This window comes from Macrobrachium nipponense, chromosome 18, assembly GCF_015104395.2.
Source record: "Macrobrachium nipponense isolate FS-2020 chromosome 18, ASM1510439v2, whole genome shotgun sequence".
Taxonomy (NCBI): domain Eukaryota; kingdom Metazoa; phylum Arthropoda; class Malacostraca; order Decapoda; family Palaemonidae; genus Macrobrachium; species Macrobrachium nipponense.
Window position 1 is genome coordinate 60,826,531 of NC_087211.1, and position 26,716 is coordinate 60,853,246.

General features: G+C 45.4%; 1 protein-coding gene across 1 annotated transcript in view; it reads right to left on the reverse strand.

Moving 5' to 3' along the window:
* LOC135197094 (haloacid dehalogenase-like hydrolase domain-containing 5) overlaps positions 1-26,716 on the reverse strand; it is a 39,029-nt gene that overhangs the window by 8,211 nt on the left and 4,102 nt on the right. The window contains exons 2-4 of the mRNA XM_064224054.1: positions 1,699-1,911; positions 1,348-1,551; positions 522-730 (exon numbers count right to left, since the gene is read on the reverse strand). Of these exons, the coding sequence (XP_064080124.1) occupies positions 522-730; positions 1,348-1,551; positions 1,699-1,911 (626 nt within the window). The remainder of the gene's footprint in view (positions 1-521; positions 731-1,347; positions 1,552-1,698; positions 1,912-26,716) is intronic.

Consider the following 26,716-nt stretch of genomic DNA (forward strand, 5'->3'; position numbering starts at 1 on the left):
TTTCTAGATTCTCAAAGGTTCTAGTTTTTTGTTCTTCAAGTGAAAACTGGGTCAAATAAGTTGGACAGCTACATAATGGCAAATATGTATGAGTATGTACAGGGTAATGTGCAACAATATGAAAAGTGTGACCAACCTAAATACACAAAATATTTCAAGGTAAATGTGAAATAAAAATTGATTCCTGGTACCTGTTCCAGTACAATAATGTACAGTAATATGAAATAGAAGTGTCAAGTAATTTCAGTATAGTTCCCTTTGACTAGTTTGTGCCCCCAAAACAATTTAAATTTCTATCTTGCAAGATGAATAGTTTTAAGCATAAAAATTAAAATTCAGGACATATCACTGAAAAATAAAGCTTCATACGTAACAAACCCTACTGCATTTTTAAAAATTTGACTTTTCTAGGCATATATATACATACTAAGTTTCATGTGGCTAGTGATTACATGAAATTTTCAAGTAAAAACATTAAAGAAATATAAGCAGTTACCAACATCTTCATTTTCATCTTTTACCTTGGCATATGTGCCTCAGCCATCCACTGCAAATCCATGTTACAAGCTAAAATTGGCAAGTGGGGGTATGGAGCTGTAGGTGCACTTGAAAGATCTCCCCCTGTCATTAGTACATCTATTATGAGTTGTAATGATGTTTCCCACCTCACAGGTTCACCAAAAAGCATTACAGCTTCTAATTTTGGTATTCTTGAAGTAGGCGCAACTGCCTGCAACAGCAACATGTGTTAAGGTGAATATCATGAGCAGTAAGGCATGCTATAAAGCTTTGCTAAATGATTTATTTGACAGAATATTTGTGTGAATAAAGTGTAGTTTTTTATTTGCTACAGTTTGTACTGTAATTAATGACCTGTATTACAAAATTCTTCTAAGTACTAGTACTTTAACCATAACCTGAATTCTTTGATTTGTAATGTACAAGAACATTTTTCTCACAGTATACAACCAAAAATTATACAATCATTTAAATGCAACAAAATATTTTGAAATATAATCATATATTCCCTGAAATTAAGGTACCCTCTTGCAATTATTACAATCGTTCTTCTTACACAGTAATATTGTTTTAATGAGTAACAGTACCCATGTAGAATGATACCAAGGCCTGAAATAAAACCAAAGAATTTTCCGCTGAAAAAACAACTGCAGATACTGTCCTGGATAGGAAAACTACTGTATGCTCTGACTGAAATATACAACTTCACAGTGCATCATCTTGATACAAAATGTTATTGAGAAGAAAATCCTAAATAAGAAACAAATAAATGAAACAATAATATAAAAATAATTTAAAGGTCAAACTCAATCATTGCACAACAAATACCTTAGTTTTTCGTCTCTCGTGATCCACACAGTCCAGCTGGGGATATGCTTGGCGTAGTTCATCTACTGTTGTTGTATTTACAAAACCTAAGTTATGAGCTATTTCTTGAGTTGGCCCCTGACCAGATATTAACAACTGCTTGTTAAAATACTGATCAAACATCTTTAAGGGGGAATGGGCCATAACCACCTGGTCTTCATGAACCTGTAAGTAAACAGATATGAATGACAACTCTTCAATTTTCCTATGGCCATTAGTACATGTTTTAAACATTACTTTACACAGCATATGGTCTTGTAGTGTTATATACACATCCATACTAAATACCTGCTTCATAGTATAATAACTTACATTAACCCCCAACCATTCTGATAGTTGTTCAGCCTTCCCTGAGCGCAAGGCATTTCCAGCATTTGTGACGAACACAGTTGGCACTCTGAAGTTTCCGGATTCATCTACAAGGTGATTGAATGCCTCCCTGGCCGTTGGCAGCACACGTCTCCCCCTTACTATCACGCCATCAATGTCAAATAATAAGCCAAAGTTTGGAGTCTTTCTAGCGCTCTGCAGGATAAAAGAAAAGGAACTAAGACAAAAATTCCTTAACTCAATTTCAAGGTAACAATCTAATAATTATTAAACCAAATTTTCTGAAAATTACTACTAAATCTATACATATACTACGTACATACAATAATGTTGGAGTTAACTCATTATCCCACAGCAAAACGGGAAAAAATATTAATTTACTGTAAGAATACTGTACATTTTCCATTTTCCTTAAAGAAAAATTAAGGGACCTACGAATCCTGTTAACTCATATACTTAATGCATTCCACTTATTAAACAGCCAACATAACATTCCAAATAAATATATACAAGACTTAAAGAATCATATTGACTTCAGTTAACAGTTTGGACACTGTCAAACTCTTTATGATAAAAGCTCCAAGACTCATTGAAGCCTTTGAAAGAGCATTAGTTTACTCACATCTAAGTATTTTGTACTGTACCTGATAAATTTCCCTAAACTTGTTACTTAAAACTGCTGTGAAAATAATGTTGGGCAACATTCCCAACAAGAAACAAACATCATGACCTTTGACATGCCACTGAGACAGGACCATGACACTGCCAAATCATAATCATAGAGATAACTAGTTTGGCCGTGACTTGCAAGTCATGTGATGCAGAGACCCACAGTAGGAGACTCATTTTAGTGACTGCAATCACAAGATTACTGGACCTACTCAAGTACGTAGTGCTTCCAACAACTGTTTCTTATCAATAGGCTTTCATATTTGGAATAGTATTGAGTATTGAATAAACATACCTATGAAGACCAAAATTTATATTCATACTACTGCAGTACACAACCATGCCTCTAATTTATATACGTGTATAGGTTACACAGCCCTTTTAGGTAAAATTTTCAATAAAAGCCCTTTTTTTGACATCTGAATTCTGAAACCCTCTACTTCAAAGTATAGTGCATATTAGTATTTTATTTTATACGGTGACAAAATGGGACATTTTTACCCTGATCTTAAAACATACTAATTCTGATAAACTCGGTCTTCTTCCCCACCGTTAAACCTACATTAATGGGTTGGTTGCCTGATGCGCCTTCTCCTTCACTGCCTTCTATCAAAGGCTTCATCATCCTCCACCAAACCTCTTCTCTCCATATCTTCCTTCACTTTAGCTCACAATTTAATTCTCTGTCTCCCTCTCGATCTTCTAACTCTAACAGGTTCCTCCCAAGCCCTCTTCACTTTCTCTTCGTCATCCATCCTCAACACATGCCCATATCATCTCAATCGTGACTCTCTTATCACCTCTGTAATCTTTACCAAGCCTACCCTTCTTATTTCATCATTATTGAATCTCTCAAGCAGTCTCACTGACTAAATTTTATCTTTTCACCAATTGCACCACCCATACCTTGCTGTAAGCAAATGATATTACACCATTCAGTAAAACGTACTGGCCCAAAACTTGTTTCAGTTAATTAAAACTTTTACCTTTTTATGAATTTTCACTTTTACCACATAAGATTGATAGCATATAATCTAATCTAACAGTATTCATGTTTACGTTATCCAGCACACTTATTGCATCAACAATTATAGTAATATATGAGTCCCTTCACAGTTCTTTACTAAAACACTGCAAAACTAGTATCTGGCTATTCACTGATATGATACCATACAGTGCTCTTAAATTATTGTACAGCTACCAATATACTCTCCATGTACAGTATTACATAACAATAATGTCTTGATCTAAAATTTGCCCAATTCCAATTACTCCACAGTCCACACCATTGTATAATTTATACACTTAATTCTATCTATAAACCAGATATAAGGACAAATGAAACTGAAATTGAAAAAGCAATGAAATAAAAGGTTTCATAGTTCTACACTACAAGAACAATTACTCAAACTTGCTCAGAAATATATTCCATCAATTCACCTACCAATAAGCCAGTCGGTGTCTCAGTATCTTATAAATAATTCCTATGGCATGTATAGTAACAAAATATCCATAAACCTAAAATGAAAAATATGTACAGTAGTTTTTTTAATTTATCAGACCTTAGCGGTCTGACCTTCAGAAAAACGTGATAAATAAGTCTGATAGATAACCTGATAAATAAAAAAAAAATAAGCAAGAAAAAACCTGCACTTAAGTTCTTCCAAGATATTTGAGGCGTCCAGTGCTAAAACCCACACTCGCCACAAATTTGAGAAATGCATTTTTATCGTACATTTGGAATCCCATTCGTTTCCTCTTTCGAATGGTGTGAGTGAGTGTATATCTTGATGATGAGAATATGGTTCAATTTTGCATTATATACTTTTATAAACTTCAGCATTAATTTTGCTCATCAATTTTTCAATCAATCATACAATCAATCAGTCAATCAAATTGTGCACAGTCTAATTTTTTTTTCATATGTATAACATATTTTCGGGGTCCTAAACATTCCAAAAATTCAAACCTGAAGAAAAATGATATTGTTAGTATACAATAAAGTTTTAAAGTTTTTACCTACTTACCCGGCCAGGAAATATATACTTAGCTTATGTCTCTGACGTCCCGACAGAATTCAAAACTCGCGGCACACGCTACAGGTAGGTCAGGTGATCACCCTCTCCCGCCGCTGGGTGGCGGGAATAGGAACCATTCCCGTTTTCAGACCAGATTTTTCTCTTACGCCTATCTCCTGAGGGAGGATGGGATGTGGGCCATTCATCGTATATATCTGCCGGTAAGTATGTACAAAACTTTATTGTATACTAACAATATCATTTTTGTACATGCAACTTCCCCGGCAGATATATACTTAGCTGATTGACACCCTTGGTGGCGGGTAAGAGATAGTTACTCAATATAAATAACAATAAAAACAGGGAAAACAAATCTGTTGTAGGTCATATATATAAACTTATTAAAAAAAACCTTGGTTCCTACCTTATTGGGCAGAAGACTTCATGATTACTGTCTATGAGTCTGCTTGCCTGAAGAGTTTCAGTGGGGGATGAGACCTGACACTGATAGCTTCTTCGGATCGTGTCAATGGGGGCGAGCCCGCTTACTTGACAGAGCCTTGTCTTGGATCATACCAATGGGGGCTGGCCCACTTACATGGACCCTCTTACATGACAGAGCCTAGGTCCAAATCACTAACAAGGAGCACGAAAAAACCAATCCGACCACCTGACCACACTACATTTGTTAACACTACGATTTGAAAGGAGCATTCCCCAAGACTCCTTCCAATCGACCATAAAAACACAACACCAAAAAACGTTTTAAAAATACTAACTAACTAACTATAAAGGATTAGGTTCAGCTCCTTGCCCCAGCAACGAATCCGCAGACACGAACGGTCCGAGAGAGAAGCACTTGTCATAAGTGACTCGCACGTCTCTTAAGTAATTTGATGCAAAAACCGAATTGCACCTCCAATAGGTGGATTCGACAAGAGTTCTGTATCGACATATTCCTATGATACACTAAAGAGGTAGCTACAGCTCTGACCTCATGTGCTTTGACTCTTAGAAGCCTTAAATGTTCCTCTTCACAGGAAGCATGCGCTTCTTTGATAACGTCTTTAATAAAATACGCTTGAGCATTCTTAGAAATCATCCTCTTAGGATTTCTTACGGAACACCAAAGGCTATCTACATTTCCACCAAGTAGCTTCTTCCTCTCTAGTAGAACTTGAGGATCCTGACTGGGCACAATGTCCTCTCTAAGTCTCTCCCTACCAAAGAGGACAGCCCTCCCTTAATCTCAAAAGTCCTTGGCCATGGTTTAGAAGGATTTTCGTTCTGTTGCTAAAAACAGGGGATTAAAGGAGCATACTGCAGGAATCTTCCTTAAAGCCCACAGTTCCTTCTAAAGCCTGAAGTTCACTAACTCTCTTAGCAGAGGCTAGTGCAAAGAGAAAGAGAGGACTTTCTAGTCAAGTCTCTGAATGAGAATTTTGAGGAGGTTCGAATTTCTCGGACATTAAATATCTAAGGACCACATCAGGTTCCAACTAGGTGGTCTTATAGTCTTGGCCTTCGAGGTTTCAAAGGACCTTAACAAGTCATGCAGATCCTTGTCTTCCGAGATATTAAGGCCTCTATGTCTCAAAAAAGATGAGAGCATGCTTTTATATCCCCTTATTGTGGTAACGGCCAGATTGCATTTCTCCCTCAAATAAAGGAGAAAATCCGCTATTTCATTTACAGAGGTACTGGAAGAGGATACTTTCTGGGACTTGGCCCATCTCGCAACACCTCCCACTTCGACTGGTACACGCGAAGAGTTGAAGGTCTTCTGGCTCTAGCAATTGCCTTTGCAGCCTTGCGTGAAAACCCCTCGCTCTGACGAGTCCTTCGACAGTCTGAAGGCAGTCAGACTGAGAGCGGGAGGTTTTTGTGGTATCTGTCGAAGTGGGGCTGTCTGAGAAGATCCTTCCGCAGTTGGAAGGGCCCTCAGGAAATCTATCATCCATTCCAGTACCTCTGGTGTACCATTCTTGGGCTGGCCAGAATGGGGCGATGAGGGTCAGTTTGGTTCCCTCCGTCGAAACGAACTTCCTTACCACCTCTCCTATTATTTGAAAAAGGAGGAAAAGCGTACCCGTCGATCCCCTTCCAATCCAGAAGGAGACCGTCCACTGCAACTGCCTTTGGATCTGAAATCGGAGAGCAGTAGTTTCTCCAACCTCGCATTCCAATTCGTTGCGAACAGGTCGATATTGGATCTCCCCCAGAGGTCCCAAATCTCGTCGCACACTTCTGAATGCAGAGTCCATTCCGTGAAAGGACCTGATCTCTTCTGCTCAGCAGATCTGCTCTCACGTTCTTCTCCCCCTGGATGAACCTGGTTAGAAGAGTTATTCGCCGTTCCTCGGTCCAAAGAAGAAGCTCCTTTGCTTTCTCGAACAGGGAGAAGGAGTGAGTCCCTCCCTTGTTTGTTCCTTAATAGGCTAGGAGCTGTCCTGGTTGTCCGAATTCACTTGCAACACGGAACCCAATACTTGAGGTTCGAAGTGAATGAGAGCTAGATGGACTGCTGCCAGTTCCTTCTTGTTGATATGCAGGACACCTGTTCCCCATTCCAGGTGCCTGACACTTCTCTCGAGCCTAGAGTCGCTCCCCATCCTTTTTCCGAGGCGTCTGTGATAACACTAGGCCTAGGGCTCGACAACTGAAAGGGAGAGCCCTTGATTCAATCTGTTTGGCTCTAACCACCAACTGAGGTCCTTTTTTATGCTCTTCGAGAGCTGAAAGGAGTCCGAAAGCTCTTGGTGCTTCTGATCCCATTTCTCTCTGAGGAAGAATTGTAGGGGTCTTAAGTGTAGCCTCCCTAGAGAAACGAACTGTTCCAACGAGGAAAGGGTCCCAGAAGACTCATCCATTCCCTCGCGGAACATTGTTCTTTCTCTAGGAAGGTCGTCACTTTCTGTAAACATCTCTCCTGTCGTTCCTTTGATGGATACACACGAAAACCCCGAGAATCCATCGAATCCCCAGATAGACAATGCTTGCTGGGGATTCATCTGGGACTTCCCGAGGTTTAGGTAACAGTCCCAAGGACTGAACTAGATCCAGTGTTAATTTCAAGTCCTCCAGACAACGATCTTTTGATTGGGCCCCTGATCAGCCAATCGTCGAGATACAACGAGATTCTTACTCCTTCGATTTTTATGAAACCAATTGAGCGACATTCCTCATAAAGACCCGTGAACACCTGAGGGGGCCGTGGGCAAGACCGAAGCCATAGGGCTCGAAAATGATATTGTTAAACTACAATAAAGTTTTGTACATACTTACCTGGCAGATATATACTTAGCTATAGTCTCCGACGTTCCCGACAGAATTTCAATCTCGCGGCACACGCGACAGGTAGGTCAGGTGGTCTACCTTACCCGCCGCGTAGGGTGGCGGATGTACGAACCACTCCCGTAAGCTTGTCAGATTTTTCTCTTCCACCTGTCTCCTGAGGGGAGGCTGGGCGTGGGCCATTAATCGTATATATCTGCCAGGTAAGTATGTACAAAACTTTATTGTAGTTTAACAATATCATTTTGTACATGAACTTCCCTGACAGATATATACTTAGCTGATTGGCACCCTTGGTGGAGGGTAAGAGACAGCTCAATAATACAGGTAAGACGGGAAACAACTAATGTGTAGGATATAAAAACCTTGGTTCTCACCTTTTCAGGATGAAGACTTCATAGATACTATCTCTGAGTCTGCATTGCCTGGAGAGCTACAGCTAGGACGTGACCTGATGCTGAAAGACTCCTCGGATCTACCACTGGGATATGTGATCCCCTATTGTGGTAGAATCCAAGTCGGATGCTGTTAGAGGGACCTTGTCCGCTTACCTAACAATCCTTACCACTACCTCTGCAAGGAGCCAAAAACCCACCAGACCACCTAACCAAAATACAAAGGGTTAATATTACGGACAAAAAGAGGGTGCCTCCTGCAGCCTCTTTCAGACAACCAAAAAACAACAATATAAAATATTAGGGTAACATATAAACAATTTACACAGGATAAGTTTCAGCTCCCTGCCCCAGCACCGAATCCGCCGATACGAAAGGACCCAAGGCGAAGCATTTATCAATAGTGATTTTTACATCACGTAGGTAGTGGTTTGCGAAAACCGATTGGCATCTCCAAAAAGTCGCCTCCATCAAGTTCCGCACAGACATATTTTTTCTGAATGCAAGCGAAGTTGCGATGGCTCTCACCTCGTGAGCTTTCACTTTTAGTTTAGTCTAAAATGATCTTCCTTACAGGCAACATGTGCCTTCTGTAATAAGACTTCTCAGAAAAAAGGAAAGAGCATTCTTCGACATGGGCCGAGTGGGGTCCTTTACGGAGCACCAAAGCACATCTTGATTAGCCTTAAGTTGTTCCTTCCTCTTAAGGAAATACTTCATAATTCTCATAGGGCAAAGAGTTCTTTCAGGCTCTTCCCTACTAGAAAAGATAAACTACGAACTTCAAAGCTCCTAGGCCAAGGGCGTGATGGTTTTCATTCTTTGCCAGGAAACTTGGAAGAAATGAACACACCATAGAATCTTCCTTAAACCCTACATTGCCCTCAATAGCTTGGAGCTCCACTCACTCTCTTAGCTGTAGCTAGGGCCAAAAGGAGATAGCCTTCTTCGTCAAATCCTTGAAAGAGGCTAAGCCAGGAGGTTCGAATCTAGACGATCCAAGGAATTGTAGGACTACGTCTAGATTCCAGTTTCGGTACTACATGAGGACGCTTAATGGTTTCAAATGATCTAATAGATCATGCAGGTCCTTATCATCGGATAAATTTAAGCCTCTATGCCGAAATACCGCCACCGCTAACATACTGCGGTATCCCTTAATAGTTGACACAACCAGATGACATTTCTTCTTTGAGGAAAATAAGGAAATCCGCAATTTGGGTCACAGAGGTACTGGAAGAGGAATGTTCTTCCTCTTGCACCAACGTCTGAAGACATCCCACTTTGACTGGTATACACGCAAGGTGGAAGGTCTCCTCGCTCTTGCGATTGCTTTAGCAGCTGTTGCTGAAAAGCCTTTCGCTCTGACCAAACTTTGGACAGTCTGAAACCAGTCAGACTGAGAGCGAGGAGATTTTTGTGGTACCTGTCGAAATGGGGTTGTCTGAGTAGACGCTCCTTAGCGGGAGCGATCTTGGAAGGTCCACCAACCATTCCAGTACCTCTGTGAACCATTCTTGGGCCGGCCAAAAGGGAGCGATTAAGGTCATTCTCGTTGAATCGGACTCTACGAACTTCTTGATGGTTAGCCCCAGGATCTTGAAGGGGGGAACGCGTAGACGTCGAGTCCGTTCCAGTCTAGAAGAAGAGCATCTATTGCTACTGGCCTCTGGATCCGATATCGGAGAGCAGTAAGGATCCAGCCTCTTGTTCATTTGACGTGGCAAAGAGGTCTATGTGTGGCCTGCCCCATAACTTCCACAGGCTCTGGCATACATCCCAGATGAAGGGTCCACTCTGTGGGAAGGACCTGATCTTTCCTGCTGAGGAGATCTGCTCTTACATCCTTTCTCCCTGCACGAACCTGGTGAGAAGCTTGATTCCTCTTTCTTTCTTGCCCACAGAAGAAGGTCTCTTGCTGTCTCGTACAGGGAGAAGGAATGCGTCCCCCCCTGTTTCCTGATGTATGCCAGAGCTGTAGTGTTGTCCGCGTTGACCTGCACTACCGATCTTCTGAACTTTGGGCTCGAAAGCCTTCAGAGCCAACCACACAGCCATCAACTCCTTTCTGTTGATGTGCCAGGCTACCTGGTCCCCCACCCAGGCACCTGACACTTCGCTGGTTCCCAGAGTTGCACCCCACCCCATGTCCGACGCGTCGGAGAACAACACCAGGTTGGGGGTTCTGTGATTGAAGAGACAGTCCCTTCGCAAAGAGGTTGGGATCTGTCCCACCATAAGAGATGTTTCTTGATGTCCTGGGATACGACAGGGAGAACGTCAAATCCTGAGAACGACGACTCCAATTCCGAAGAAAAGAAAGAATTGGAGTGGTCTCAGGTGCAACCTTCCTAGGGAAACGAATTGCTCCAGAGAGGAGAGCGTCCCCAGCAGACTCATCCACTCCCTCACTGTGCATACTTCTTCCCCTAAGAAGGTTGTTACTCTCTCGAATCCTCGGGCTTATCCTTTCCTGTGAGGGAAAAGCCCGAAAACTCAGAGAGTTCATCTGTATCCCCGAGATCCACACACTCTTGCTCGGAATTATAGTGATGACTTCTTGAAATTGACGAGAAGTCCCAAAGCCTTCGTCAATTCTAAAGTTACTTGTAAGTCCTTCAAACAACGATCTTCGTATTGGCCCTTATTAGCCAATCGTCGAGGTACATGGATATCCTCACCCCTTTCAAATGAAATGAGCCATTGAGCCACATTCCTCAAAATCCCTGTGAACACTTGAGGGGCCGTCGAGAGGCCGAAACACAGAGCCCTGAACTGCCAAAAAATTTTCCCCCCCATCATGAATCTGAGAAACTTCCTCGAGGAAGGATGGATCGGTACGTGGAAGTAAGCGTCCTGTAAATCCAAGGAAACCATCCAGTCCCCCTGGACGAAGTGCTGCCAGCACTGATGAAGGCGTTTCATCGTGAAACTTCTTCTCTACGAAGAAGTTCAGGGCGCTTACATCCAACACCGGCTCCATCCCCCTGGAGGACTTCGGAACTAGGAAGGCGGTTGTAGAAGCCCGATGAATGATGGTCTGTCACTAGTTCGATAGCTTCTCCAGCATCTGATCTACTGCTAGATGGAGAGCTTGATTCATGATGGGGTCTCTGTACCTGGCCGTCAGTTCCCTTGGGGATGGTCGTCAAGGAGGTCTTTCGACGAAAGGGATGAGGTAAACCTCTCCTCAAAATAGAAAGGGTCCAAGGATCCGCCCCTTTTTGGGCCCAGACTTCTGCAAACTCTAAGAGTCTGGCGCCCACCGTTGATTGAAGGACTTGCAAGTTATTTGGGGGCTTTAACAGACTTGGCGAAAGTCTTACCCCTTCTTGAAGTCTACGACCTCTAAACGTAGAGGTTCTTGATGAAGATGCCCCTCGAAAGGGTTCTCGAACACTTGCCTTTTCCTTCCTTAGCCTTGGTAGGGAAGGAAGGGCGAGGTTTTCTTGCCGACTGTGCCAAAAGGTCCTGGGTGGCTTTGGCCGAAAGTGACCTCGAAATGTCCTGCACTCGATGTTTCGGGAACAACTGAGTAGACAGAGGAGCAAACAGCAAAGAAGACCTCTGAGCATGGGAGACCGACTTCGTTAAGAGGAACAATAAACCGACCTCTTCTTCACGATCCCGGCCCCATAAAGGGAGGCGATTTCACTCGCTCCGTCTCTTACGACTTGTCCATACAAAGACAAAACACACATAAGATCTTCTGGCGAAATTGACTCTGGCACTTCAATTTTCTTGGCTAGGACTCCCAACGACCAATCAAGGAAGTTAAATACTTCTAGCACTCTAAACATACCTTTGAGCAAATGATCCAATTCATTCATTGCCCAAGTCGTCTTAGCAGAGTTAAGGGCAGTTCTCCTTGTCGAATCTACCAGTGCCGGAAAAATCCGAATCAGCCGAAGACGGTAGACCCAATCCTAAGGGCTCTCCTGTTTCGTACCAGAAACACGCGCGTCCTGATAACTTCGAAGGAGGAAAAGCGAACATCGTTTTCCCCGCTTCTTCTTTGGAAGCCATCCAGGAACCAAAACTCCTCAGTGCCTTCTTCATAGAAAGAGTTGGCTTCATCCTCACACAAGAAGAACTCTTCGCTGTCTTCGCCGTTGAAAAAAGTGAGTGAGGAGAAGGAGGAGCCGAGGCGTAAGGGAATCCCCAAAAACTTGTAAAAGTAGCTCTGTAAGCTTCTTGTAAGAAGAGACAGCAGCAGAAGTGTTCGGTTCCTCATCCGAACCTTCTAGGACGTCTTGTCGAGGCGAGTGGCGGAAGATCCTTAGTGACGAAGGGATCCTAGCAGGAGTTGAGCAGAAGGTTGGAGAACGCCCTCTCTTAGAAGAGTTCACATCCACTGGAGAACGATGAGAAGATCTGGGAAGTCTACGATGAGACTCCCTCTTCGAGGTATACTGAATCTCAGCCGAAGGAGAGGTAGGGCTCCTACTCCGAGAATCCTCGGAAACATCCACAGGGCGCTTACGAGGAGGCGAGCGCCTACTATACTCTATGCGCCTATCCTGAGGCGAGCGGCTGCCAGGAGAAGAGCGCCTATCGAGAGCAGAGCGCTTGCGCGGCTCTCCATACCTGTCCAGTTGCGTACGATCAACGGAAGTCCGACTGGAAGGCGAAATGCGCCTACTAGGAGAAAGGCTGCTTGCGAGAACTCTTGACGTCTAACAATAGGGTAACATTCAGGAGAAGGGCGCTTCAAAAAACTAACGAGCGCCTACTTGGAGAAGGGTGCTTCCGGGATTCCTGGTGCCATACCAAGAGACAAACGGTCAGGCGAAGTGCGCCTAGAAGCGGGAGAGCGCCTACACCGGAGAAGGGCGCTTGAAAGACTCTTGTTGTCTGCCCCTAGGAGAATAATCAGGAGTATGACGCCTAAAAGAGACGAGCGCCTACTAGGAAGATCTATGTGCAGTAGGCTCTTGGCGCCTACCTTGCGGGGAGCGGCTAACAGTAGGCCGTCTATCAATGCACCACTACTCCTACCAGACTCTAGATGCCTGTCAGGAGAGAAGTCCACGATCCGACACTCGAGGAGAGTGACATCTGGAAGAAGAACGCCTACTTGTATAAGGGCGCCTTCTAGAATCTTGAGGCTGCTGAGGAGAAGTTTCACAGCGAGGGAGTTGAAGAAATCGCGTGATGAGCAGGTGCAGTGCGCTTACCGGAAGCGGGAATCCAATCTGGAGAAAAAACTTCTTTCTCCATAGAGCGTCCTACCGATGTTTGGCGTCTTGAAATCGAAAGAGAGCCAGGCGAGCGAGGGCGCTCATCGAGCGAGGGCGCTCACTCGAGCGAGGGCGCTCACTCGAGCGAGGCGCTCACGCGAGCCCCCACCTTCATACGAAACCTCACCATATGAAGGAGAACGATCCTCTGAAGAGCGGCGCCTAGATCTCTTGATCGGAAGAGAAACGTCCTTCTTCCTACGTGATCTAACTGCTAGAGAGTCTGCTAGCGCCGTGATCTGAGCTTGAAGTCCCGCGAGTACTCTCGTAGGAGAATCTTCTTGTTCTCCTCGGAAGCAGGCGCCGAGCGCGGAGCGCGAGAAGAAGAACGATCACAGGATTTCTTGGGTTTCTTCGCCTCCACCGACGATTCTTCCGGGAAAAACTCCGGACTAGAAGCCAAAGGACTGCAGGGAGCCTTCCAAGCTCTCTTCAACGGGCGCGACGCATCCGGGGAGTTCCAACCTCTCTTCGGAGAGGGAGACGACGAAGAGGAAGAAGCATTGGCGTAGGAGCTCCTTCTTGTAGCGATCCGAGGCAGCCTGGAGCGTACTTCAGGATCTGCCGAGGGGACGCCTGACCGGTGGGGCTCTCCCTAGCCCTCCTGCGGCTTTCGACTTTCCTACTCCACTGGAACTGGGAGTCTGGAAGAGGTCTAGGCCTTGAGGCACTAAGGAGCCGGTCAGACGCACCCTCCCCCACAACACTGGGGACACTGCACTGATCACTAACACTCTCCTTACCTTCCAACTGACGAATCTTCTGATCCATAGAACGATTCTTGGCTTTCAGAGCTGCCGCCTCCGAAGGCGAATCTTCGGCTTCGGTGCGGGGAGCCGGGGCTGCAACTTGGGAAGAAGGTTCTAATTCTACGTTAGTACTATTAGGATCCACATCCAACTCACTCATTCTAGATCTACTAGAACTTCTAGAGGAAGCCTTACGCACATCATCACGTTCCAACTTCCTAACATAAGAAGAGAGAGCCTTATATTCTTCTTCATTCAATCCCTTACATTCATTACAAGGTTAGCAAAGCACATTCATTCCCCCTGCATTTCATGCAAACCGTGTGGGGGTCTACCGAAGCTTTCGGCAACCTCACCTTACATCCTTCATTCACGCAAACCCTAAACAAAACCGAAGTTTTTAACTACCGATTCTAGATCAGACATCGTTAAAGAAAATCAAACTCAAAATCAAACCGGTCACAATCAGCGTATGCCAAGCCAAACAAAGCGAATACGTCACCAAAATAAGTCCAAATTAACTCCAGGCAAGCGAGAATCGAAAAACTATCGAGAGGAACCGACAACAGTTGTTATCGTTCCCGCGACAGAGAAAAATCTGACAAGCTTACGGGAGTGGTTCGTACATCCGCCACCCAGCGGCGGGTAAGGGGTAGACCACCTGACCTACCTGTCGCGTGTGCCGCGAGATTTGAAAATTCTGTCGGAACGTCGGAGACTATAGCTAAGTATATATCTGTCAGGGAAGTTCATGTACAAAATTGAAAAACTTTGCCCTGTACCATGAATCTTAGGTACCTCCTGGACGAGGATGGATAGGTACATGAAAATAGGCATCCTGAAGGTCCAGGGACACCATCCAATCCCCTGGACGAAGCGCTGCAAGAACGGAGGAAGTCGTCTCCATAGTGAACTTCGTTTTTTACAACGAAGCAATTCAGGGCACTTACGTCCAGGACTGGTCTCCACTGTCCTGATGCTTTTGGTACAAGAAAAAGACGGTTGTAGAACCCTGGAGATTGAAGGTCTTGAACCCTTTCTATCGCCTCTTTGTCCATCATTTCTTCTACTAGTTGAAGCAGGCCTGGTTCTTTAAGAATCTCGGTATCTTGCTGTTAACTCCTTGGAGTTGTTGTTAAGGGAGGCTTCTCCCTGAAGGGGATAAGGTATCTCTCTCGAGGATAGAGAGGGACCAGTTGTCCGCCCCTCTCTGAGCCCAGACTTTCGCAAACTTCAGCAGTCTGGCTCCTACTGTAGTCTGGAGGACTACTTTCTCATTGTGGTTTAGGGAAGGGCTTACGTGCTGATCTTCCTCTCTTAACCGGTCTACCTACTCCTAAGAGAGGGTCTAGCCGTCGTCTCCCTCGAAAGGGGTTGCTGAAAAGCAGGCTTCTCTCTTTTAGCCAAGGTACTGCTGGTTTTAGTCTTTTCGCCGACTGCGCAAGCAGATCCTGAGTAGCCTTTCCGGATAACGACTTAGATATATCTCTCACTGTCTCTTGTGGAAACAGGTGACGATCTCTGTAGAGGAGACACCGATTTCGTCAAAAAAGAACTGTAGACAGATCTCTTTTTAAGGACTGCCGATCCAAAGAGAGAAGCCACCTCCGTAGTAGATCCATCCATCAAGGCCTTATCCAGGCAAGAAAGTACACTTGTTAAAACTTCCATCGAAACAAAGTCTGGATCCTGTGCTCTCTTAGCAAGGCTCCCAGGCCCAATCCATAAAATTAAAGACCTCAAGTGTGCGCAATAGACCTTAAGTAAATGGTCCATTTCGCACATTCCCCATGAGGCCTTTGCCGAATGAAGAGAGCGTCTTCTAGACGAATCCACCAACGCTGAAAAATCAGCATCAGCTGAAGAAGGGAGGCCCAATCCCATTGGCTCTTTCGTGTCATACCAGACACCTGGCTTACCTGCCAAACTTCGAAGGAGGGCAGGAAAAAACCGTCTTGCCCGCTTCTTTTTTAGAGAGGAGCCAGTTCTCCAAGCTCTTGATGGCTTTCTTCATCGAAAGGGTCGGATTCATTTTCACGAACGTAAAAGAGGACTTGGAAAGCTTAGTGCTTGAAAAAGCAGTGATCCGACGGCGAAGGGGATCTGCAGGACGAAGAGAGTCACCGAACTCTTGAAGAAGCAGGGCTGCCAGTCTCTTGTAATCGAGACGACCGCATCTACAGGAAGTTCCTCCTCAGATACCTCTTCAAAGGTAGCATTAGGAGAAGAATGCCTCTTCGGAGAAGGAGTCCTAGAAGGAGAAGCGCTCTTTTCCTTCGAAGGAAGTTTGGTAGAGGGCAGGAAGTTCTTGCTGCCTGAAGAGGGGAAAGAGCTCGCATCTTTACAGGAAACTCTAAAAGGAGTAGAGCGAGAATCCCGTAACAGGCTCTTTTCAGGCTCTTGGCGCCTGTGAGGAGAGGCGCTAACGTTCCATCGGTAGCGTCTATCAGGCGCTACACGCCTTGGGGTAGAAAAAACGTCTGCTCTCATCCTGGCTCCTGCCAGGATAGGGGTTTACTTCCTTCCGAATGTTCTCGTAAGAAGGCAAACTCGTAACTCCTAATGGAAAGCCTAACAGGAGTAGAGCGTAGAGAACCCATCCTGCTCTTTTCAGGCTCCTGGCGTCTGCGTGGAGAGGCGCTAGCGTCCCGTTCTGGGCGTCTGGAAGGAGTAAACGCCTGTTTGAAGAATACCTTCTAACATCACGATGGCGCCTGCTAGGAGAGGCGCTAAAATCTCTCCGAGAACGTCTGGGGGGCGAGACTTCTTCTCTCTCTCGTGCGTCCCCGGTGAATAACGGAGATTATCTTGTTCCTTAAGATAGCAAGGAGAGGCGCTTGTATCTCTCAGACAACGCCTATAAGGAGAAGAACATTCTTTACTCCTACGAAAGGATCGACTATCCTTGTCAGGAGAGGGGGCTTGCGCCCTTATTCGGGCATCTAGACGAATGCGGGATCCTACTAGAAGAAGCTCTTCTGGTCGGAGTAGTAGATCGTTCTCGAAAGGGAGAGGCGTATCGTAACGGCCTTGTTGGGGAGTAGCGCCTTCCAGGAGAGAGACGCCTACCAGAGTCCGAACGCCGACTTGACGACCGTCTCTTAAGAGAGCTCTTTACTGGAAGAGAGACGTCCTTCCTGCGAGAAGGCTCCTTAGACAGCGAGCCTACTAACAGGATAGCTGCTCCTGCAGTCCTACCAAGAACTTCTTTGTAGAAGTACGAATTCCTTCCGGAGAAGAAACAGGAGACTTCATCGCTCTCTTCTTCTGAGCGGGAGAATACTCCGGAAAAGGCTCTGGACTGGAGTCTAATGCGTCTCCTGCAGGCGCCTTCCAGGCTCTCTTCAGAGGGCGCGACTTAGACGCGGAGCTCCATCCGCGTCTTGGAGAAGTAGAATCCGAGTCGGACAAACACTTCCTAAGGACGCTTTGTCTATAGCTGTCCAAGCAGCCTGGGACGAGCTTACAGGGCCTGCCGAAGGGACGCCTGACCGTTGGGAATACTCTACATCCCCCTTGCGGCTTTCGACATTCTCCTCCTTGGTCTGGGAGTCTGAAAGAGGTCTAGGCCTAGGAGCAATGCGGAGTCGGTCAGAACGCCCCCATCCCACTACACTGGGGACACTGTAACACTTCACTGCACACTTCACTCTTACCTTCCATTTCTCGTAATTGCCTTTGCAATTTACGGATCGACGCTTCCATTGCAGCTTTCTCCGATCGAGACGAATCTACGATTTCGCTGCGGGGGGAAGGAGCTGAACTTGCGTTAGCAGTAGGAGAAATTACATTAGAAATAGAAAGATTGTCCTGATCCAAAGAGCAGGACCTACTTGAACTTTTAGCAGCTTTCCTAATTCTATCTTTCTCCAACTTATTTACATACGCAGTCAAACTCTTCCATTGAACTTCAGTCAAACTCAAACATTCGTCACATGTTACTAACTGAGCATTCATTCCCCCTACATTTAACACAAATAGTGTGAGGGTCCACCGCCGCTTTCGGCAGTCTCACCTTACATCCTTCTTTCATACAAACCCTAAAACGAGTTTCAGGCACAACATCAGCCATAATGAAGAATCCTAAGCAAATCGAAATAACGGTCCAAATCAGCGTATACCAAAGCCAAAGAAAGAATACTTCACCAAACAATCCTTAGCAAAGCAAGCAGAATTCCGTGCAGGAGGAACTAACAACGATGTTGTCAGCACCGGCGACAGAAAAAATCTGGTCTGAAAACGGGAATGGTTCCTATTCCCGCCACCCAGCGGCGGGAGAGGGTGATCACCTGACCTACCTGTAGCGTGTGCCGCGAGTTTTGAATTCTGTCGGGACGTCAGAGACATAAGCTAAGTATATATCTGCCGGGGAAGTTGCATGTACAAAATATATATCTTGAAAAATAAGTTATGGCCTTTTTAAATTTACAAATTTAAAGGCCTTTTTTCTCTATTTTTTAAAATGTAGTGAGTGTAGGTTTTAGTGCTGGACACCTCATTTAACAGCGCACAGCAACTCCACATTCACCTAAATCACTTAAACAGCAGCCTAGCAAAATATCAAGACATTTTAGCAGATAAGTAGACAGAAATCTAATACTAAACTGAAGTGTTACTGCTGTTATATTATCACTCTCTAACATTACCAAAAGGATTCTACTGAAGGAGAGAGAGAGAGAGAGAGAGAGAGAGAGAGAGAGAGAGAGAGAGAGAGAGAGAGAGAGAGAGAGAGAGAGCAAAACTTCGTTGGCCTAAGTGACTGCAACTGTTCTGCAATATTTATAAAACTAAAACAATTGCATCAACACTGTAACTTGGCATATAGAACAAAGTGTACATCTCTTGATATCTGTGCCCATGCTTAATCTGGATTTATTCATGAACCTGCAGGTTCGCAAGCTTTGGGCCCTGTGAATCCTAAATCTGTGCATGTATGTACTGGCACTTTACTGAGATGTTCAACTAGTAGCTTAACAGGGCAGCCAAGTCACATTTCTACTTCCAAATTGATGGCCAAAAGGATTTGGGGCAATGAATCATAGAAATTAGGAGGCAACACAATAATGATAATAAAAAAAGCTAACATGCAGAAAGTGATAGCTATATTAAAAATTATCTTTAAAAATAAAAGTTTCCGGTATTTCTACAGAAGCAGTCCGCACAGACTGCAAGGAACGTAACCGCGGATACGACATCCACTAGGGATTGGAGCGTCCAATGTATTTCGCCGTGTTTAGTACTGGCCCCTGGGGGGTTAATTACAGTTGTCCGAATAAATATTACTTGAAATTCTTGTTCAGTAGGTAAAACTGCATAGAAAAACCGCAACTGCCATAGTCAAAGGCCGCCGTGGATAAATACCCTAGATCTACCAAGCTTCCTCACAAAAGATTTCAACAACGCCATACTTTCTTTAACCTAATACAGTACACCTGAAAACATTGAAGAACATACTCATACTTTATAAGTGCAAAATACATGAATGGCACACAAATACACATTCAAATAAATTATTCCATTACTGATAAGCTTCTAGAACTGAGGCGTTTAAAAGAAACTGAAGATGTCACAAAAAAACCATTTATAGTACTACTAGTCAGCTGTATACGATGAAACACAAACAATAACTATATAATACTGCTGAAAGGATCAAAGCTTATGTAAAAATGCTCATCACTAATCCCTTTCATCTAGAGAACAGCTTTTTATAAATTTTGGCAACTGCTTATGCTGTATGTAAGTTACTGAATTAGAATTTTCCCATAAAAATGTCATTTTATTCATGCAACAGACACTGCTCAACAACTTGAGATGCTAAATACAAAAGTTTCCCAGTTCACAAACTATTTCTCTTCATGTGAAAATATGTATTGCTCAGTTGACGCTAAGCCCAAACAAGATGCTAAAGTATATGGAAATATGTGAATACATTACTCAGTTGACCTTAAGCCCAAACATAAAGCGGCAACATAGGGAAATGCGTTATGAATATATCAATAAAAAAAATACCTTATACAATATACATAGGCCTGTCATAGCTATCCCAAACATAAACCAAGTTAAAAATTCAGGTGTAAACTCTGCCATTGCTTGAAAAACAAAACTCGAGTAAGGTTTAATATGTGGACTGACAGACTGTGAGCAAACATACTGAAAGAATCAAAATACTTTTTTTTTTTTTTTAGTTTGGAATGCATTCCAACCCCCAAAAATTTTTTTATGTAAATATGTCACACACAATCACTCCAAATAAAAATATTTACAAAGATTAATACTGGTCAGTCTTTACTCACTAAGGTATACAGAATACTGGTATGTACTTTACAATGTAGCACAAAAGTCCACGTGCTCGAGAATATCATAAAATCCATGAAAGAAGGTGAGAAAAACAGGACTTGGAATAAATACTTTCGTACACACATCAATTCAATATGCTTTCCATGAAACTGCAATGCTGTATACAAAAATAAAAACAAGTGCAGGACATCCTATATTTAATACAATACATTTACAACATGTACTGTAATGTATTGTGATAAGCACTGCATCCAACAATGCAAAGAAACATTTATATACAGTACGTAAATACTACATCAAATGACCTGAGTTAAGGATCTAAATGGTGCAATTTTAAGTCCTGACATTCCAATATGCTGGCCCCCTTATTACAGTATACGTACTCAATATGGTATCTTGGGCGGACTCATCTCCAATTTTCTGTTCCTCCTAATACTGATATATATAATATATAACATAATATGATATTGTAATGATACAATTAAGTTTGTTCATACTTACCTGGCAGATATATATATAGCTGTATTTTCCAAAGTCCGACAGAAATTAAAAACTTACGACACACGTAGTGGGAGTCAGGTGGTTAGTACCCATTCCCGCCGCTGGGAGGCGGGTATCAGGAATCATTCCCATTTTCTATTCATAATTTTTATTTCCACTGTCTCCTGAGGGGAGGTGGGTGGGTACTTAATTATATATATCTGCCAGGTAAGTATGAACAAACTTAATTGTATCATTACAATATCATTTTGTTCATGAAACTTACCTGTCAGATATATATATAGCTGAATCCCACCTTTGGTGGTGGGAGTAGACAGAATAGAAGATTTTAGGAAACATATATATGCAGATAACTGATATCTTGATTCCTTACCTGTTAGCATAGCTGACTTCGTGGTTACTGCCGCGTAAGTCTGCTTGTGCTATTAGAGTTGCCAGCGAGGTAGAGACCTATATAGCTGGTGCACTCAGGATGATCTGTCAACGGGGGCGTGACCACGATGTGACTAGACCATTGACCATACAATGAGGGCAACGAAGTAAAAAACCACCTGGCCTAGTCTCCAAAGGTATACCACTAAACTAGACTAAAGAAGGGAGATCCGCCTCGGGCGGTCAACCCCACAACCAAAAAACACACACGATTAAAAGCTCACCTAACCACTAAAGGAAAGGATGAGTGCTACCTCCTGCCCCCAAAACAGTGTCTGCAGCGACGTATGGTCCAAGCGACGAGCAATGTTCGTATGTCGCTTTCACCTCCCGCAGGTAGTGTGAAGCGAACACCGAGTTGCTCCGCCAATATGTGGCACTCAAAAATGTCACTGAGTGCCATATTCCTGTGAAAGGCTATCGAGGTCGAAATAGCCCTCACCTCTGTGGGCATTCACTTTTAACAGTTTCATGTCACTATCACTACATGTGGAATGAGCTTCCTTAATGGTGTCTCTCAAGAAGAAAGAAAGCGCGTTCTTTGACATGGGAAGATCGGGCTTCTTAACCGAGCACCACAAGTTGCCCGAAGGTCCTCTACAGTCCTTCTGTTCTGTCTAGATAGAATTTGAGAGCCCTGACAGGGCAGGACTCTCTCTGGCTCATTACCCACGATCTCTGTCAAACCCCTTGATTTTCAAATGTCTTGGGCCAAGGTTGGACGGGTTTTCGTTCTTTGCTAAGAACAAAGGGCTTAAAGAACAAACAGCATCAGAGTTCTTAAACCCAACATCCTTGCTTATAGCCTGGATCTCACTAACTCTCTTCGCCGTCGCCAGAGCAGTTAGAAAAAAGTGTCTTCCTTGTCAGGTTTCTAAGCGAAGCTAAGTTGAGCGGTTCAAAAAATACTGGAACGTCAAAAACTTTTAGAACAACTGTTCTAAACGTTCCAAGAAGGGACTCTTGGTTGGGGTACCTTCGAAGTCTCGAAAGACTTAAGAAAGATCATGAAGGTCTCTGTTGTTGGCTAAGTCCAGTCCTCTATGCCTAAAGACTACAGAAAGCACACTTCTGTAGCCTTTTATCGTAGGCACCGCTAAGCGAACTTCATTTCTCAAGTAGAGAAGGAAGTCTGCGATCTGGCTCACAGAGGTAGAGGTGGAGGAAATGTCTTTCTTCCTGCACCAGCTCCGGAAAACAGCCCACTTGGATTGGTATACGGCAATAGAAGAAGGTCTTCTTGCCGTTGCGATTGCTTTCGCCACTGGTCTTGAAAAACCCCTCGCTCTGGCCAACTTCTGGATAGTCTGAACGCAGTCAGACTCAGAGCTGGGGAGGTTTTTGTGATACCTCTCGAAGTGGGGCTGTTTGAGTAGATCTATCCTTGGAGGCAGAGTCCTCGGAAAGTCTACAAGAAAGGACATGACCTCTGTGAACCAGTCGGTCGCTGGCCAGAAGGGGGTTGCGATGAGAGTCATCCTCGTTCCCTCTGATGCCGCGAATTTTCTTATCACTTTCCCTAGGACCTTGAAACGGGGGAAAGGCATATACGTCTAGTCCCGTCCAGTCCCAAAGAAGGGCGTCTACTGCTACTGCTCCTGGGTCTAGAACTGGTGAGCAGTACAGCGGGAGTCTCGTTGTCCTGGAAGTTGCGAAAGATGTCTACGAGAGGACATCCCCATAACTTCCACAACCTCTGGCAATATTTCCTGATGAAGAGTCCACTCCGTTGGCAGAAGTTTGACCTTGTCGACTGAGCAGATCTGCACGGACGTTTTCTACCCCTGATATGAATCTCGTCAGTATAGAGACGTCGTGTGCCTTCGCCCATAACAGGATCTCCTTTGCAAGGAAGAACAGGGATCGAGAGTGGGTTCCTCCCTGTTTCTTGAGATATGCCAGGGCTGTGGTGTTGTCCGAGTTGATCTGCACCACATTGCCGGAGACTTCGTTCTGAAAGAACTGGAGCGCCAGATGAACTGCTGCCAGCTCCTTGAGGTTTATGTGCCAGGACACCTGTTCCCCTCTCCAGGTGCCTGACACTTCCTCCCCCCCAGTGTTGCTCCCCACCCCGTGGAAGACGCGTCGGAAAACAACACTAGGTCGGGGTTCTGAAGCTTTGAGGGAAAAGACCCTCTGCGAGCTTCAAAGGGTCGGTCCACCATCTTAGGTGTTCCTTTACCTCTTCTGATAACACCAGAATCGAATCCAAAGTGTTTTTTGGTGCTTCCAATTGTCGGCAAGGAAGAATTGAAGAGGTCTGAGGTGCAACCTCCCTAGGGAAACAACTTCTCCAGTGAGGAAATGGTCCCCCAGCAGACTCATCCATTCCCTCACCGAGCATGAATCCTTCCCCAGAAAGGTTGACACTTTGCTTAGGCAATCTAGTTGTCGCCCTGGGACGGAAAAGCCCGAAAAGCCACTGAGTCCATCTGAATCCCCAGATAGACTAAAGACTGAGAAGGGTCATGTGACTTTTCGAGGTTCACCAGAAGCCCCAGGGACTTCGTTAAGGTCAACGTCGTGTGAAGGTCCTCCAGACACCGGTCTTTCGAGGAGGCTCGTACGAGCCAGTCGTCCAGGTAGAGAGAGATCCTGACATTGGAAAGATGAAGCCACCTCGCAATGTTCTTCATCAGTAGGGTGAATACCATGGGAGCAGGGAGTCAAAGCAGAGAGCCCTGAATTGGAACACTTTTCCTTTCAGGACAAACCGCAGGTTATTTCCTGGACTGGGGGTGGATGAGGGAACGTGGAAATACGCGTCCTGGAGATCTAGTGAAGCCATCCAATCCCCCGGTCTCAAAAGCTCCCATCACTGACTGAGGTGTCTCCATCTTGAACCTCTGCTTGATGACAAAGAGGTTCAGGTTGCTGACATCGAGTACCGGTCGCCATTTCCCCCACTGCTTTGGCACCAGGAACATCTGTTGTAAAATCCGGGGGAATTCAAGTCGGAGACCTGTTTCTACGGCGGTGTGTTTCACGATCATCTGATCTAACAGATCGTAAAGCACTTGTTGTTTTCTCCCGATAGGAAGGAGACATGTCCCTGGGTGTCGTAGACAGCGGGGGTGGTTTCAGGAACGGGATCCGGTAACCCTTCTTTAAGATGTCCACGGACCATTTGTCCGCACCTCTCTCTTCCCAGGCTTGCGCAAAAAGCTGAAGCCTGGCTCCAACCGGTGACTGAAGGACTTCTGCTTCACTTCTTGTTCTTGGCCAGCGCCGTGGCTCTGCCTCTGGAAGTGCCTCTTCCTCGAGGGGCTGGTCTCGAGGAAGAACTACCTCGAAAGGGCTTCGATTTCTTGATAATCGAAACTCCCGAGGACGAAGGAACCGCAGGTCTCCTTGAAGATTGTGCGAGGAGATCTTGCGTGGCCTTCTCCTGTAGACTGTCGCAATGTCTTTTACCATAGCCTGGGGGAAGAGATGATCCGAAAAGGAGCGAAGAGCAAGTCTGCTTTCTGTGATGGAGAAACAGATTTCGCTGTAAAATTGCAAAACAGGGATCTCTTCTTCAAGAGCCCTGTGCAAAAGTGAGCTGTAAGCTCCTCCGCCATCTCTGACGGCCTTGTCCATGCACGACATTACGCTGGACAGCTCCCCCAGACTAATCGAGTCGGAACTCCTAGACTTGGCATCCAGAACTCCCAAACACCAATCTAGAAAGTTGAAGACCTCTAACGTCGAAAGAGGCCTTTAAGGTGGTAGTCCATTTCCGTAGTTGACCATGAAACTTTCGAAGAGGACAGGTGAGACCTCCTCGAGGCATCCACAATGCTGGCGAAGTCTCCTTGGGCTGACGAGGGAAGTCTAATACCTACGTCTCTCCCGTCTCGTACCAAATGCCACCTTCCCACTAAGTCTCGAAGTGGCAGGGCAAAAGAAGTCTTTCCCTGAGACTTCCTTTTCTCCATCCAGTCATGACCTTACGAAGAGCCCTCTTAGTTGAAAGGGACTTCTTCATCCTGACGAATGCCGAGACCTTGTTGATCTTGGACGAAGAAAGTTGTGAAGGAGGAGAGCGAGGAGCCTCCGGGTGAAACGTCTCTCCAAACTCTGATTGAAGAAGGCGGGTCAAAACCTGGTAGTCGGAAGAGACTGCCGCCAAAGGTTTCTCGTCATCCTTCAACCGAAGTGTCACTAACCTCTGCTTCCGACACAGGTGAAGTTGGAGGCAAACATAGGCTGGACCAAGACTATCTGGTCTAAGTTGCTGTGAAGTGGAAGGTAAAGCTGACTCATTAATAGGAACTCCGGTCGAATCTCTAAGACCCGGAGCAACTTGCAAAGACTCATCACAAACAGGTGGGAGGCGACGAAACTCCACATCTTCGTCCACCGAAGCGTCCGCTGGCGCACACCTGGCTCCCTGCGCACACCTGGCCGTCCACTGGCGCATACCTGGCGTCCCACTGGCGCACTGCCTGGCTGCAACTAGCGCGGGATTGGCGTCCACTCGTGCGCTGCTGGCGTTCCGGGCTGGCGCACGCTTGGCGTCCACTGGCGTGCGAATGACATTAACTAAGGCGCGCTTACATCTCGTCGCGCGCTCTGCTTCCGCTGGAGCACTCTTAGATGCAACTGCGTTCGCTTGGCTTCCGACCGAGCGTCAGGAACGTGAACTTGCACCGAAGCGTTCACGCAAGTATCAAGCTCTCGCACCGCAAGCTTACGAGCGGGTAATACCGCTTCATGCGCCGAGCGAGCAAATCCTCTTCACGTCCTCCAGAGAGCCGCTGGGGAGTCGCACGAACTCTAGCAGGCGAAGAAAGTGGAGAGATAAGACGAGCGAGGAGAGGAGGGGAGACTTCTAAGATCTCTTCACAGGAAGACTGTCATCCTTTCTCCTGGGACGTGGTTGCGTCCCTTTCTTAGCAAGAGCATCAGCAAGCTGTTGCTGCAAAGAGCGCAGGATCTTCTCAGATAGGAGAGGATTCCTTGTCAGGTGACGGGCTGATCCTGTGAGAAGGCGAGGGCGAGGGGACGCCTTCTTCCTTCTCCCCAGAAACTGCCGTAGCACGCGCTCATGAGAGCGACTGGGGCGCTCAACAAAGTCATCATCCGCTACTCCTTACGCTTCTTCTGTGGCGGGAAAGCAGCGAACACACTCTCAGGCGAAGATCGCCTCTCGAGAGCCAAAACTGGACGTGAAGCGTCACGATCACCACGCTCCTTTTCAGCGGGCGTGAAATAGAATGCGAGCTCCAACCCCTTGTGCGGGGAGGAAGCCTCTGAAGAAGAGAAACACTCTTTCAGGAGGCGTGCACGCGCACGCTCTTTGGCAGTTTGTGTAACGTCCACAGATACTGCCGAAGGCACGTCAGATCGGTGGGCGTTCCCCGTAACCCTCCTGCGGCTTTCGACATGCCCTCTCCCTGAAACCTGGGAGTCCGGCAGCG